This window comes from Brachycentrus maculatus, unplaced genomic scaffold (genome assembly GCF_059751285.1).
Source record: "Brachycentrus maculatus isolate JH-2025_06_01 unplaced genomic scaffold, ASM5975128v1 h1tg000056l, whole genome shotgun sequence".
In the NCBI taxonomy this organism is placed as follows: Eukaryota; Metazoa; Arthropoda; class Insecta; order Trichoptera; family Brachycentridae; genus Brachycentrus; species Brachycentrus maculatus.
In genome coordinates, this window is record NW_028280810.1 from 98,902 (window position 1) to 116,889 (window position 17,988).

Sequence of the window (17,988 nt, forward strand, 5' to 3'; positions counted from 1 at the left end):
TATATATATATATATATATATATATATATATATATATAAATATATATATATATATATATATATATATATATATATATATATATATATATATATATATATATATATATATATATATATATATATATATATATATGTATATATATATATATATATATATATATATATATATATATATATATATATATATATATATATATATATATATATATATATATATATATATATATATATATATACATATATATATATATATATATATATATATATATATAATATATAAATATATGTATATGTATATATTTAAATATATATATATATATATATATATATATATATATATATATATATATATATATATATATATATATATATATATATATATATACATATATATATATAGGGTCTTTCAATAAAGACTTTCAAACTTTCACAGTTAATGGCGACTATATTGTTGATGCTGCATCTCTGACGCACACTTCTTTTGTTTTATGAAAATTTTAAGATAGAAAGCATTTAATAAAAGATCTGTATATATTATAGTCAAAAGATATAGGTGCCTACAATAATACTAGTTGGATAGATAGGTACAAAAATTAAAACATCCACAATATGAAATTGAGTTTTATTATATTTACAAGAATTCAGAATTGAAACAGAGAACAACAAAAAATAAAATATTTGTGCTTTCGGATGATAGAGGATCGACGCACGGCGCCGGATCTTTACTTTCTACGGCGCACCAGGGCGCCGCGAATTTTTTATCGGATCGTCGAAAAATGAATTAAAACCTTGATTTTCTTTGATTTATTAATTCTGTCGTCAAATTGCGGTAACATCTATCCATTTTTATTTTAAGTTTTACTTGGTTAAAACACGCGTTTCTTAACATTTCGTATCATTTACGGTGCTTGAAAATAACGCGAATACATCGAAACACGGGTCATAATAGATTATGAGAAAAAGTGGTATTTATTATGATAATCTTAATTATCTTGTTCGCGTAATTTTAGAATATTTAATGATAACTTTGAATTAAACTTAATAACAGTGGACAGTATATATTTTGTACCTTTGAGGTTAAGTAACTGCTTTCGACAATAAATTTCAAATGATCTGTCATAACGATGCTGAATTCATCGAGACACGTTTGAATTTTTTAAGCGTTAATTTTGTGGATTTAGTTTTTAAGTGATGTTAATTTTGCATTCTTTTACAATTGTAATTCCTTAATCTCCCTACTTCTGGTCACTCTGCAATCATATAAAATATTTGTCATAAGATGAATTTACTGTTACATAATAAGATATTTAATTAAGAGGGTTTGCCATTTTGTGTGAAGCTTGATTTACGGTACCTATGGCCTTCACTATTTTTATCATATCGCTCACTCCTTTCAACAACGTCATATATTAAAAATCGACAATTTTTAGTTGTGCATGTTTTGGGAATGCCCAGAAAATGTACTACATCCCAGCAAAAGTGGCAAATTTTTAACTAAATATTTACCCGCTACAGGGCAGAAAGTATTGTTTTTAAATTTTGAAGAAAATATATTGTTTGATTATTTTTTAAAATATACTAAATATTTTTCAAATGGAGAAAAAACCTTGAGGTTTTACCTAAAAAGATCTGTTGCACAGTAAAAAGTTCATTAAGTGGCTTGATATTTATTTTTAATACATTTGATTATATTCTTAAACTTTAAAAACGATCTCCTGAAAAATCAAGTTTTTTTTATATATATGACGTTGTTGAAAGGAGTGAGCGATATGCTACTACCTCGCGTGAGAGTTCCTTATGAACTAACACGAATCCGATGACGGTTAGGTCCTCACCCAGGCTCGATGAACCAGCCTTTCGTAAGCCCTGTAAATTCCCAGAATCATTCCGTATTCTTCTTCATCTATGTTGAGATGTCAATTGAATAAAACCTATCAAGCTGTGCAATTAAATTTCGTGACTAGCCCTAATTGGATTGAGAAATCAATACGAACTTCGGTTCAATTAAAAGAGTCCTTGGGAAACATTTCTGCGCTAACGGTTATTTCTGTTTCAGTTAATATCTTATTTACATCTCGTTAGTCAATCAGGTCCTCGACAGACAAAGGATCCGGAGGAGATCCAATTGGACTAATTAGCGTCTACCTCGCTAACATCTTGATCGGTTGGCATGCTGAAATATGTACGGAAAAGTTAATTTCGCGACAAACCTTAGTTATTTATCAACCATTTCAGGACAAATGGTTACTGCTGCTAACCACAAATTAAAAATAAATTGTCCATGTGCCTACAGGTTTCTAGTTAAAACAATAGTCCAATATGTGTTGCCTATGTAACAGAAATAGTGCTTGTATAGATTTTATGTCGGTATCATTGTCTTGGAGCTTATTTCAGACTATTTTTTGTGGCAATGTGCACATGTCGGGATATTTATAGGTTATCTGTATCTTAGTTTATCAATTTTGTGAGGTTATTGAACGAAATAAACAAAATGACAGGTGAGTTATGGTCATAATAATACTAAAAATAAGAAGTGTTATATATTACCTCATATTTCAAGAATAAATGCTTTGATTTATAAACTTTATAAAACATGGTCTTTGTTGCCAACCACCAGGCACACAATGTGTATTTATAATTTTGTTGAGGGATAAATATTGTATCAATCTGTGTGCACAATTTTCAGTAAATTTTCAGTTGCTGTATACACTTATTTGTAAATAATTTCTAGAAATGTGTTAAGTAAAATATTTTTTATTCTGTCCTCAAAGGGTTAAAATAACCCATTCGCGTGAGATCAGAAAGAAAAAAAATATTCCCTGTTGTTTAACCGCCCTATACATACGAACGTACGTGATACGCGCGGTTTTTCTTCGCCATTCCGCACTTACCCGTATAGCCTAGGCGCACGAGAAAAGACATCTGTTTCAAAAACATTTAATGCGTACCGGATACACTGACAAATTTTTGTCAGGTTTCATACCTGACGATGTTTTGTGACAACAAACGTTGTGATTTTTTGCTTGTTTATAAAAAAAAATTGCCTGAAAATAAGTCGAAGGTAGGGTGGATAAAGCCTTTAGTCTGAATTAAATAACCGCTATAAAACATAAAGTTGAATTTACTTTAAAAACCACATAAACATGATATTTCAAACTACTTAGTGTATTTTGCCAGTTTATATAACGATGAAAATTTTATAATACTGCATCATTAAGTCAAAATTGCATATTTTAGAGTTAACGATTTTTTCCAGTACACCCACGATATCAACCGTTGATTTCTCAACATAGATGAGAAAAAATACCAAACTCTGGGTATTTAGAGGGTTAACGACCTGTCATGGACTGTTTATATGATCACTTTAAAGTGGTGTAATATTCACCATTCTACCCATGACTGACAACCACACTGCTCAAATTTTGGAACTCTTACATATACCTATCATTAATCTCATGACACTACATATGAGTTTACTAGAGCCATCTATGGTTGGATTGGGAAAGTTTTTTTTTTCTATTAGCAGGAACCATTTTATTTGGATGTATCTATGCATGATCATAACCGGATTATTTTTTCATACTGGGAAACACCCGAAACACAGATGTTGAGTATAAGCTGAAGTAATATTTATCCTTCAAACGACACCTTCTTCTTCTTTCACATGCGAGTTCTCGGCACCATCTATGGTTGAATCGAGCAAGTTATTTTCAGCAGATCTTAATAAAATGTGTGTCAGATTATTTCTGAATTGTTTTAAATACTAGGAGACGCGTGAAAAACATGACTTTCAATTTTAATTAAAGTTTTACATAATTTTATTCGCAATACCTCAGCACCATCTATTGTTGAGTCGAATAAGTTTTTTTTTTAAAGCGAGTTTTAACGCTCAAAATATAAATGCATCAACCTTTTCTTGTTACAATACCGTACACGCAAATTTTAAATGTGATAGTATTTTGAAGCCCTTTTTGTTAAGTGGTGGTACTTGATGAAAGGCTTTCAAAAGTCAATTGATGAGATTTTAAAGAGTTCGGCCACACTAATACATCCCAATATTAAAGTAAGTATTAAGTAAGTCAAAATGTCGAAATGTATTCTCTTAATAAACTTTCTATTAAAAAACAAAAATTCACCCTGGATTCCTTGTTTGCGGAAAATTACGCTTTTAAAAGCGACGAATGTTAAAAGTTGTAAAATATTAACAAGAAATTTTAAATCATTTTCCAGAAAAATGAAACATGTAATACGAATATCAAATTAAATTCCGTTATTGATAATATATATCTTATAAGATTTTATCTTAGATCGATAGATATTCCATTACAGAATGTTTGCAAAGACAGAATGGTGTGGCGTTCTATTCTCTCTGCCTACCCTTGCGGGGAAGCGGCGTATTGGTTAGTAAGTTAGTTAGTTTATATATATATATATATATATATATATATATATATATATATATATATATATATATATATATATATATATATATATATATATATATATTTATATATATGTTTATATATATATATATAACGTGGTAATATTTTCCTTTTGAAAATTAAGTGTAAATAATATGTAAAGTGGGTGTATAATAATAAAATAAACAATGTGTTGCTTTGTAATTAAAGTTTATTCTTAATTTATCTTTATAATAATTTTTATATCTATCTATCTATCTATCTATCTGATTCTGACAGTTAATAATATTATCGGAAGTCTTTTGTTTAATTCTGAGCGACGCATGCGGCATCTGGTGGTAGAACTGTTTTATGTAGGTACTTTTTGTAAGTACTTAATAAAATGTATAGGTAGGTACCTAGTTATTTTATTACATCTCCCCCCTTGGGGATGAAAATTCATAGTAAAATTTTCACTCGTCCTCCGGATCATCTTCTTGTATAAGTTTAGTGATATGATAAAGTTTTTTTTTTTTTCTTTCTTTCTTTTTTCCTTCTTTTTTTTCTTTCTTGTTTTTTTTCTTTCTTCCTTTTTTTTCCTTTTTTTTTCGTTCTTTTTTTTTTCTTTTTTTTTTGTATTTTTTTTTTCTTGACCCTTTTAAAGTAGACACAGTTTTTCTCAATCCATTTGTTTTTTTCTTTTGAATTCCTTCATTTTTATTCAGATCTCTTAAAGTATCTTCTAATATAACCAAATGTACAACTTTTAATTGTTCATCTGCATTTTTATTCGATTCTAAAACTGGATTCCGGCTTAGACAATCTACTTCTAAATTCTTCTTTCCTGGAGTATATTTTATTTCATCTTTCGTAGAAGTTTTTTCTACTTTATTTTTATTTTCATTTTTCAAGCACTGTTTCTGTGTTATTTGTATGTCTTCATTTTTATTCTGATCTTTTGAAATATCTTCTAATTTAACCAAATTTACAACTTTTAATTGTTCATCTGCATTTTCATTCGATTTTAATACTGGATTCCTGCTTAGACAATCTACTTCTAAATTCTTCTTTCCTGGAGTATATTTTATTTTATCTTTCGTAGAAGCTTTTTCTACTTTATTTTTATTTTCATTTTTCAAGCACTGTTTCTGTGTTATTTGTATGTCTTCATTTTTATTCTGATCTTTTAAAATATCTTCTAATTTAACCAAATTTACAACTTTTAATTGTTCATTTGCATTTTCCTTCGATTCTAATACTGGATTCCTGCTCATACAATCTGCTTCGAAATTCTTCTTTTCTGGAGTATATTTTATTTTATATTTTGTAGAAATTTTTTCCACATTATTTTTATTTTCATTCTTCAAGCACTGTTTCTGTGTGATTTGTAAATCTTCATTTTTATTATTAATCTTATCATCGTCCTTTGTTTTAAACCAGCATGTTGCTTCAGGGTGATATCGAGTTCCCTTATTTAATTTTTCACAAATCTTACATGGACTTTTATCTTTAATTTTATCACTAGTTCTTAGATTTCCACGTCTTCTTTGATTATCTTCTAATCGTTTTCTTTGATCATCTTCTAATTTTTCTCTCTCACTCCGAACATATTGTAGTAATTGTTTTAATACATCTAATGTTTCATAATCCATTTCCATTTAACAAAATTGTCGTTTTATAACGTGGTAATATTTTCCTTTTGAAAATTAAGTGTAAATAATATGTAAAGTGGGTGTATAATAATAAAATAAACAATGTTGTATCTTCCGAATGGGTCTATTCAAAGATTTATAATTTTTATTCCACCCAACTATTGTACAATATCGATAACACAACTTGGCCTGAGCAACGAATGGACATTGTCTTACCATTAAGTAAATTAAAAATTATGTAATTTTATGTGTCATAAAAAATAGTGTATTTTTTAATGTTATTATAATATGTTTAGAAATATTTAGAAATGTTCTTATGTTTAGAAATTAAGATTATGTAAGTTGTAAAGGTAGTCGAGAAGAACAAAGAGACGCAGTTCAGTAAGTTTTAAATGCTACAAATACTGTCCCCACCCCATGCAACGCCTTTAAAATAGTATTTAAGGGGTGGCGGACAAATATTTGTGTGTTCAGATTAGACAATATTCAAAACGCGTATACGCCGCGCCCGCTCTGTTTTTATATTGGTGTCGCTCTGTTCTTCTCGCCCTTGTGTTTGGTAATTTAAGATATATTGGTGAAAATTTGTTATTTTCACATTTATAACTTTGTGATTTTAATAAATAAAAGATTGTCTTCATTTGCGCGTTTTCGTCTTCCTAATAAAAGTGATCCAGTACCGTTAGTAGTAACAAATTGGTCCTTCGAGCCGGATCTGGAACACTATGGAAGCCAATCGAACTCCAACTCCTTCACTGACCAGCAGCACAAGTGGGAGTACGAGATCCAGGAAGGCGCTACTGGAACAATCTGCATCTCAAATGAGGGTGACCAGGCAGAGAGCAAGACTCGCAAAAGAAAGGGCGGATGCTGACAAGTCGCAACTACCGTCAGAAAAGGCACGAATGGCGGCAGAAGAAAAGGCACTAGATGCTGAAGAAGTCCATTATACTAGGATGGCGGAAGGATCATCAAGAGCATCAGAAAAATCCGCCATGGATAGAGTATCGGAATGGGCGGATCAGTGTAGTGCATATGAAGAAATAATAGATTCTACGCCACCAGCTGAACACCATTTGCCGCCCTTGGAGCCGCAAGCCGTGCTGCCAACGTTGGAACAGCCAAATGTAATGCCGCCCTGGGGGTCACAATCCGTGATTCCGCCGCCGTTCGGGCCGCAAACTACAATGCCGCCCTGTGGGCCGCATTCTGGGCTGCCAACGTTGGGAGAGCAATATGTTATGCCGCCCTGTGGGCCGCAATCCGTGATGCCGCCACCGTTGGAGCTGCAAACTGCAATGCCGCCCCGTGGACCGCTAACTGGGCTGCCGACGTCGGGACAGCAACCTGTAATGCCGCCCTGTGGGCCGCAATCCGTGATGCCGCCGCCGTTGGAGCCGCAAACTGCAATGCCGCCCCGTGGGCCGCTAACTGGGCTGCCGACGTCGGGACAACAACCTCTAATGCCGTCCTGGGGGCCGCAATCCGTGATACCGCCGCCGTTGGAGCCGCAATCTGCAATGCCGCCCCGGAGGCCGCTATCTGGGCTGCCGACGACGGGACAACAACCTGTAATGCTGCCCTGGGGGCCGCGATCCGTGATGCCGCCGCAGTTGGGGCCGCAACTTCTGCAGCCACCAGCTGGGCAGACTTCGATGACGTCTTACCAACTTCCGGAGCAGTGTTGCTCACATCAGCCGACACATAACAATATGCAGTCAGCACCCAATAATCAAGAGACTCGCATCAATGAACTCGCTGAATGTATAGGTAAGACATTGTCATATTATTCGCAGGGGCCAAGGTTATCGTCCGATTTACCGATATTTACCGGAAATCCAATGGAATGGATAGCGTTTAAGGGGATATTTAATAATACAACATCAATATATAAAATATCTAACGAAGAAAACTTATACCGTCTGCAAAAATCTTTGAAGGGGGAAGCTCGCGAAGCTGTTTCATCACTGCTGATGTCGCCGAGTAATATTCACGAAATAATAACAACTTTAGATAACATTTTCGGGAATACTGAGTATATCATAGAAAAAACAATATTTGAAATACGGAATTTACACAAATTAGAGGAAAATGCCGGATCTGATTCCATTATTAAATTTTCCTGTAAGGTAAAAAATTTAGTGGCCTTACTAAAATCGTTAAACAATATAGGACACACCTATACAACCCGGAGTTATTATCTACGCTAATAAATAAATTACCTAATAGCCTAAAGGCGCTGTGGATAACAGATAAAGACAGGCGCAACTGCAATCAACCTATTATTTGTTATCTTTCGACGTGGTTGGAGCAAATAGTAATTAATTCGAAAAATTCCGGAATGAACGTATTTACTCGTCCAAGCAATAAGTTTAATAATAACCCTCACGGGTCACACGCATTCAATAAAAAAGACAACTATAAAAATAAATATAAAGTTGAGTCCGAGAGGGCACACGTGTACGCTATGAAGGAAATGAAGGAAAGAACATGCCACAACGCGTGTAAAGAAATTCATAAAATCTGGGAATGTACTAAATTTAAAAATTTATCCGTCGATCAACGATGGGACTTAGTAAAGGCAAACGACCTTTGCTTTAAGTGTCTAAATAAAGGACACTCATTAAAAAATTGCTTCTTCCTCAAAAGAAATCCCAATAATAAATATCATTTTTTACTAACAAAGAATGCCAACAAGGCGGGACGATCATCTACGGCGGAATCAAAACCCGCAAGCACTTCTCAAACAGATTCTGAACAAGTCACTAATACATGGGAGAATAACCGAGTACTCCTAAAAATAATACCGATAACATTAAGTGGGCCAAGGGGTAAAGTAAATATCGATGCTCTGCTCGATGATGGTTCCACCGTAACGTTGTTAGAAGCAGATGTAGCTGATGAAATCGGCCTAAAGGGTCCCATAAGTGACTTAGCATTACACGGAGTCAATCAAATGAATTCCACTGACTCGAACTCTATGTTAATTAACGTACAAATAAAAGGACGGGGAGAGAGAAAATTCTTCAACGCGAGTGCGAGGACGATATCGAAGCTAGAACTACCGGAGCAACTTGGAGTAACCAAAGCGTACATAGACAAATATCCACATTTAAAGAATGCTCCGTACATTAATAAAACCGTGAAACCGCGCATGTTGATAGGGCAAAATAACTGGGAACTTATAATCTCTAGGAAATTAATCCAAGGACCGCGAGAGTCGTTGTCTGTTTCTTATACACTGCTTGGATGGGTGGCGTTAGGACACGTGCCAAATTCGCAACGACTTACAGGGGAGATAAATTGTCATGTTACTGAACGACAAAACGCAGAGCTACACGAATTAATTAAAAGTAGTTTTCAGTTAGATAACTCGGAAATATCTCCTAGAATATGTAAAGACGATAAACGAGCGATTCATATATTAAACGAAACTACGCGGCTGAAGGATAAACATTGGGAAACGGGATTATTATGGAAGGAGGAAAATAATTTTCTGCCCGATAATTTGCAAATGGCTAAAGATAGACTTTTTAATTTGGAAAAACGGATGGATAAAGATGAGAACTTCGCCAAGGCATACACGGAGAAAATAAATCATTATTTAAAACTAGGTTATGCGGAGAAAATTGATGCAAATTACTTTAAAGATTGTACTAAAAAATGGTATTTACCACACTTTGCAGTTTATAATACAAATAAACCAGGGAAATTAAGACTGGTATTTGACGCAGCCGCTAAAACAAAGGGTGTATCCTTAAACGATAGACTTTTAACCGGTCCAGATCTTTACAATTCCTTGTTGGGTATTATATTTAAATTCAGACAGTATAAAATAGCCTTTACAGCTGATATTCAAGAAATGTTCCTTCAAATAAAAATATCACAGGACGATTTACCGTGTCAATTATTCTTGTGGAGAGGGATGGATAGAACGTGTATACCCTCCGTGTATGTTATGAAATCGATGGTTTTCGGTGCAAAATCATCCCCGTGCTCCGCACAGTATGTAAGAAACGTAAATGCGGAACGGTACGCCTCGATATATCCCGATGCTGTTCGGGCAGTTGGTAGCAAACACTATATGGACGACTACCTCGATAGCATCGACACAATTGAGGAGGCGAAGAAAATAACAAGAGATGTTTATTTTATTCATCAACAGGGTGGTTTTAACATAACTAGCTGGGCATCTAACGTTCCGGAAATATTAGAATTCATTCCAGAAGAAAATAGAACTCAGGGAATAGTAAACTTCGACGTTAATAGTACGCCAATGCAACGCACCTTGGGCTTACAATGGGATCCGAATTCGGATACACTCTCATTCGATATAAGTTTTAAAAAATTACCGGTTGAATTGATCACGGGAGGAACACGTCCGACTAAAAGAGAAATGTTGCAGGTAATAATGTCAGTGTTTGATCCCCCGGGATTTCTAGCCCCGTTGACAATAAAATCTAAAATCCTCTTACAAAACGTTTGGAGATCGGGAACAAATTGGGATTCAAAGTTAAATGATCGTAATTTTAAAGAATGGACACAGTGGCTACAAGATTTAGAGGCCGTAAAGTTAGTAAAAATCCCGCGTCATTATGAATTATATATAGACCAAATAGAAGAAAGGCAATTACATATTTTTTGCGACGCAAGTGAGAAGGCGATGTGTTGCGTCGCTTACAATCGGTCGCGGGATAAAAATGGAAATGTTTTCGTCAACTTTATTGCTAGTAAGACTCGAGTAGCTCCTATTAAACCAATTTCTGTTCCGCGATTAGAATTGCAAGCCGCCCTATTAGGGAGTAGATTGTGTAAAGCGATAACAGACGAGCACACAGTAAAATTTGACTCTAAACATTTCTGGACAGATTCAAAAACCGTGATGTGCTGGTTAAAATCTGATTCGAGAAACTTCAAACCCTTTGTGGCACATCGTCTAGGTGAGATAGACGAACTAGTCGGATCCGACGCATGGCGCTGGATTCCGACTAAGTTAAATGTAGCGGACGAAGCGACGCGAGACAATTCTACATTAGACCTATCTTTGCACGGCAAATGGTTAGCAGGACCTACTTTCCTGAAGGAGTCTATAGAACTTTGGCCTTCAGAAAATAATAAAAACGATATTAACATTGATAATGAAACATTAGAATTGAAACCGGCAGCTATACTCTCTCTACACACACGTAGTGACTTTATAGAGTTATCTAGATTCTCTAAATATGTACGATTACTTAGAACGGTAGCCTGTGTATTTAAATTTGTTGATATTTGCAAACGAAAAACAGAAGATAAAATTTTATTTCCGGAAGATGTTAAGAAAGCCGAAAACTTCCTCATAAAGGAAGCGCAGAAAAGATGTTTCTCGAAAGAAATACATTGTCTCGTTAAGAATCAGGTATTACCAAACGAAAGCAAGCTGAGGAAATTAAACGCATTTTTAGATAATAACGGTATTATCAGACTGCAAGGACGCATCCCTGAGGTAGCCGATGTTAAAGTGGGGGCAACTATTCCTATTATTCTCCACAATAAAGATCAGTTTGTTGAATTATTAATAAAATATTACCACGATAAAAGTGGACATAACGGAGTGGAGTACGTTTTGAACAAATTAAGGCAGAAATATTGGGTAATAAACGGGCGACAGGCAGTCAGAAAAGTTAATTATTTATGTCAAACGTGCAGAAACAATAAAGCGAAACCACAGTTTCCTTTAATGGGCAATCTTCCATCAGAAAGGCTGCAACATAACATTCGTCCATTTACAAATACGGGAATGGATTATTTTGGGCCCCTGATGGTTACCATAGGAAGAAGGCATGAGAAACGATACGGCGTATTATTCACGTGTTTATCGACACGAGCTATTCACATAGAAGTAGCCGACTCCCTTTCAACGGATTCTGCAATATTAGCAATACGGCGTTTTGTAGCCAGACGCGGAGTTCCCATCACTATTTGGAGTGATAACGGTACGAATCTAAAGGGCGCGAATACAGAGTTGAAACAATCAATCCAATCTTTAAATCAATACACGATTACAAACGAAATGACCAATAGAAGAATAGTTTGGAAATTTATACCTCCGGCCTCCCCTCACCACGGTGGGGCATGGGAAAGTCTGGTGAAGTCCATCAAACGGACTTTTTACGCTATTTTAAAAGAGCAAGCTCCTAGGCCGGAAACACTACATACGTTATTATTAGAAGCAGAGAATATCGTCAATAGTCGGCCTTTAACACACGTATCTCTCGACAGTAAAGACTGTGAAAGTTTAACACCGAATCATTTCTTGTTAGGGTATGATTATGATTCACCAATAATTGGTGTTTTCAACAAGGATGATATGTGTCTAAAACGACAATGGAGAATTGCACAATATTTCACCGACCAGTTCTGGGCCAGATGGGTAAAGGAATACTTACCTACCTTAACAAAACGTCCAAAGTGGCACAACAAGGTACCTCCCATAAAAGAAGGAGATATCGCGATTCTGTGTGACAACACATTTCCAAGGAATACGTGGCCAAAAGGAGTAATAACGAAAATATACCACGGTTCTAATAAACAAGTAAGAGTGGTGGAAATTAAAACCAACACTGGAATATATCGTAGGCCAGCCACTAAAATTGCAATATTAGATGTAAAATAAATATAAAATAAATAAATAAATGAAAAAAAAATAAAAAAAATAGTAATAATAATTATAAATAATAATAATGATACAAATAATATAACGAAAATAAAAATATGAAGGATATCGATAAGTTACTCAACATGTCCCATACATAAGCGCAACCGTTGACCGCATTCGAAATATGAGAGAGAATACCTACTTGAGCAGGTAAAAACTCTCGGCAAAGTACCAATAGGTTGAATGATAGATTAACTAACGTCGATAAGAAAAAGGTCGAAACTTAGGAGTGTGATGAAGATTTGTGTTAGGCTAAAATAATATGCGCATTAAAATTTGAAATGTGATATTTTTCGTTTGTTATTCTATGAATCGGGGAGATAACGTGTCATGTGACACGTGGCGCGTCAAATAACACTGGACCTATAATTCAAGTGAAGTATGTTTTCTTTAGCCCTAAAAAGGGCGACGTCAGCCATGAAAACGTCAGAATTGGCGACGAAGTTTAAAACGTCTCGATATATCTATCATTATTAGTATAATTTATGACTTAATTTTGCCACATATCTTAGCTTTAGAATCCGGAGACATATTTTAACAAGTATTCGGAGAAAAAGACCCTCCATGAAGTTGATTTATCGTGTATACGGACCCTTATTTGTGAAGGAAGGCATTCTCAATGTTAATGTGACTTCAATTTTTTGTGAAATCTTTTGTCTACTTATTTTGAATTATTTATTGCTAACACTCGACTGAATTTAAGTAAGGGAACCGTTTGGTGAAACGTGTTTCACGGAGGGGAGTGTATCTTCCGAATGGGTCTATTCAAAGATTTATAATTTTTATTCCACCCAACTATTGTACAATATCGATAACACAACTTGGCCTGAGCAACGAATGGACATTGTCTTACCATTAAGTAAATTAAAAATTATGTAATTTTATGTGTCATAAAAAATAGTGTATTTTTTAATGTTATTATAATATGTTTAGAAATATTTAGAAATGTTCTTATGTTTAGAAATTAAGATTATGTAAGTTGTAAAGGTAGTCGAGAAGAACAAAGAGACGCAGTTCAGTAAGTTTTAAATGCTACAAATACTGTCCCCACCCCATGCAACGCCTTTAAAATAGTATTTAAGGGGTGGCGGACAAATATTTGTGTGTTCAGATTAGACAATATTCAAAACGCGTATACGCCGCGCCCGCTCTGTTTTTATATTGGTGTCGCTCTGTTCTTCTCGCCCTTGTGTTTGGTAATTTAAGATATATTGGTGAAAATTTGTTATTTTCACATTTATAACTTTGTGATTTTAATAAATAAAAGATTGTCTTCATTTGCGCGTTTTCGTCTTCCTAATAAAAGTGATCCAGTACCGTTAGTAGTAACAAATGTGTTGCTTTGTAATTAAAGTTTATTCTTAATTTATCTTTATAATAATTTTTATATCTATCTATCTATCTATCTATCTGATTCTGACAGTTAATAATATTATCGGAAGTCTTTTGTTTAATTCTGAGCGACGCATGCGGCATCTGGTGGTAGAACTGTTTTATGTAGGTACTTTTTGTAAGTACTTAATAAAATGTATAGGTAGGTACCTAGTTATTTTATTACATATATACATATATATATATATATATATATATATATATATATATATATATATATATATATATATATATATATATATATATATATATATATATATATATATATATATATATATATATATATATATATATATATATATATATATATATATATATATATATATATATATATATATATATATATATATATATATATATATATATATATATATATATATATATATATATATATATATATAAATAATGATATTTCATCAAAACAATGAATAATCCGGTATCTGATAAAATAAATATTAAAAATAAATGTCAATATGCAATTTAATTTTCACGAAAGAACTGTATATTAAAACTTATTTTGTGCACCTAGAAAGTATGTACACTTTGAATTCCTTCCGTAATAATTTCCACGTACAATAGTATAAGAGAAAATCGCAGAGACCCGAGAGACACGTATAGATGCATTTCCCACACACGCTAGGATGCAAGGATGAAGTTCGCTCCAGATGCCATTACACAGAGAATTCTGCAAATGCAAACCTACGAGCATAATAACGAGGTATCGTGAGAGGAATGCAGCCTGACTATTTATAATGCACTGGAAATGAAATGAATACTATGACTGTCTAGGGTCGGAAAATGAGAACCGACAACTGAAGATTAAAAAGATCAACAACTCAAGACTGAAGGGGAATTTGAAAAATTAAATACGACATACGCCGAGTTCATTTTACTTAATTTGAAATGGTACATTTTGATTTCCACAACCCCTCAAATATACTTAAAAACTCCATTCGAAATGATCAAATTAAAATTTATTTAAGGCACTTAGCAATTTACATATTTCGTTTATACCTATGAAATATATTGTGGTTAATTATTTTATCGACATTAAAAGACATTGTAGTTATTTAAGTGATTCAAATGTGATTTAATTATTATTTGAGTAGTTTTCGCGATTTTTGAGATGGTGAGATATTTTTTTAGATAAACTAAAATAACAAAAAAAAATTCACACGATCCACTAAACCTAGTGACATTACGATATAACACTAACCGGCTAGTTTATTTTCATAATATTATGCAAATTTTAAAATAAAAACTACAAAAACCTCTAAAGAAATCGAGCATAGAATAAACTAAGCGGTAAAACTGTGAAAAACAGAAATTAATATATTTTAAGTAATTTTATTAACTGATTCAGCAGTCATTTTGTGGTTTTATCTTTGTATTTTTAGTTTACATTTCACGGATTTCATTTTAAGGATGATTGTTTTTAAATCATAACCTCGAACAAATATTTTATTTTTATCATTTTTAACACAAACAAAGAAAGAAAAAAACGTTTGAGACATTACTTTTTATCATTAGAATCCTAACTGTCCATCAATCCTCCTCCTTTAGTTTTTCCCTCTACCTCCTTCCTTAAGCTCCCCTTTTCTTTTGCCCTCCTTATTGTCATATTTTGTAATTTTTTTTTATATGTTTATTTGTAATTTATGTTTTTTTTTATGTTCAAACGTTTGATCAATATCATTAGTCTATTTTTGGTTGGTTGGAAGATATTGCTTTTTAGCAATAGTCCGCCAACGTACTTATTTATTTTCTGTACATGATGTTTAAATAAATAAATAACAAAAACGGTAATAAAATATTAAGTTGACTATTTTCCTATGAGGATAGATGTAAATTTTTGTTAAGATGCACCTTACTCATATCTTAGAGCATAAACGTACTAATTGCAATTATTGCAGGGAAAAAAGTGTAATACGATAAGGCCGAACACAGAGTGAAGTGAGCGCGTTCATTCTTCGATCATTAGTTTTCTTATCTAAATAATAACTATTACCAAAACAACAAAAAAACTAATTCGCTAATAAAACTGAAAAATTAAAAAAATATACAATAAAAAACTTTCACTTCCCGATACTATAATATGTTTGTTTTAGAGCTAAGGCATTGATATATTAATTAATTGATGACAGTAAAACCGGATAGCAAATTTCCCATCAATTTCTAAAAATAGTCTACATATGTACAATATATACAAAAATGGGTGTGTACGAGAAATGAATTACAAATGATTTGTTTTTTTTTTCAAAATAATTTTTAAGCAATGTAAATTACAGCTGATGCCAAAAAATCAACTGGACCAAAAAAGTCGTCGTAGAAATGATGGTTTATGCGTGATTTAGCCCTTGAACACCAGGTGTGTTGGTTCAAAAGAAAATATCAGATTTTTCCAAGCTTACATGTTAAAATTATTCATCCAGTACCTCAACAAAAATGTAAAATAAAGAGTATTTTCATTAATCGAAATTTCCTTTCTTTCACTAATTTTTCGTGTTGAAAGTGTTAACAGGTATTAAAGCGGTTTAATTGTATTCATAAAATTCAAAACACATTAAAGTAAAAACAGAGATAAATATTTTCGAGAAAATTTGGCATGTGTACCCTTAAATGCATGATTTTTTTTTTTAAATTGAAAAAAATCTCTGACAACCAATAACTAAACGTCAAGAAAGTACTCACAGCGCCATCTATTGTAGTTATAAAAGGTTGACTTAATTCTAATACCTAGTTGTGTGATGAATATGCAACAGTATGAATTATAACAATTCCAGGCGACTAAAGGTTATTTACATAAACTGATGTGAAATTATATTTATATAATAAAAATGTAACTTTGTTTTAAATTCACTGTAAATATTATATTATAACTTAATTATAATGTCTACCGGTTTCGAAGCTGACCCCTTCTTTATCAAGACTGATTAATACTATTAAACGCTGATTACTATTAATCAGTCTTGATAAAGAAGCGGTTAGCTTCGAAACCGGTAGACATTATAATTAAGTTGTAATAAAATATTTAAAGTGATTTTAAAACAAAGTAACATTTTAATTGTAAATTGGAAAACCACAAAGTAAGTGCTTCAAAAATAAATTATATGATGTGTAATTGTTGTTGCAGAATTCCAAGGGTATGCATTTAAGGGTTAAAAGGTACAGCCTGTGAGAGGGTGTTTCGATCGGTCGATCCCAGAACCGGCGAGATCCTTACCTTCCGTCGCACGAGACCGGCACGGCGTGGCACGAGGCGGCCAGGTCGGGGCCCCCGACGCGCCTGCGCCCCGGCAGGGGGCCCTCCCACTCGCGTCCCCTGCTCAGCTGCGACAGGGCTTCGGCTGAGACCTCCAGCACCCCGGAGCCGCAAAGCCGCTCCCCGGCACGGTTGGCGTACTGCAAAAAACAGGGCTGGTGATTATATTGCACTTTTTATTTTAATAATTGTATGATATGTTAAATCAAACACTGATTTGTTGAGTGTACGAAGAAGTATTTTATGTATTTTTTAACAATAAAATACAATTTTTAATTAATGCTTTACTTATTAAATACCTCTATTTCTTAAAATCTACTGTGACACGTGTTTCGATGCATTCCGCATCATTTTCAAACGCAATATAAAACATCAGTTAAAAATTTTACATTCAGAAAAATGCATCAAAACACGTGTCACAGTAGATTTTAAGAAATAGTGGATTTACTAAGTAAAACATTAATTAAAATGGATAGATTTTACCACAAAGTGACTGCCGAATCAATTAATGAAAATAAAATACAACTTAATACACTAAAAAAATCAGTGTTTCATTAAAAACTTCATACATAAATTAAAATGGAG

At 33.1% G+C, this 17,988-nt stretch overlaps 1 protein-coding gene across 3 annotated transcripts in view; it reads right to left on the reverse strand.

Annotated features, from left to right (window-relative positions):
- Pde8 (phosphodiesterase 8) overlaps nt 1-17,988 on the reverse strand; it is a 374,779-nt gene that overhangs the window by 19,744 nt on the left and 337,047 nt on the right. For all 3 annotated transcript variants that reach the window (XM_088278317.1, XM_088278316.1, XM_088278318.1), the window contains exon 10: nt 17,365-17,543. In XM_088278317.1, the coding sequence (XP_088134443.1) occupies nt 17,365-17,543 (179 nt within the window). The remainder of the gene's footprint in view (nt 1-17,364; nt 17,544-17,988) is intronic.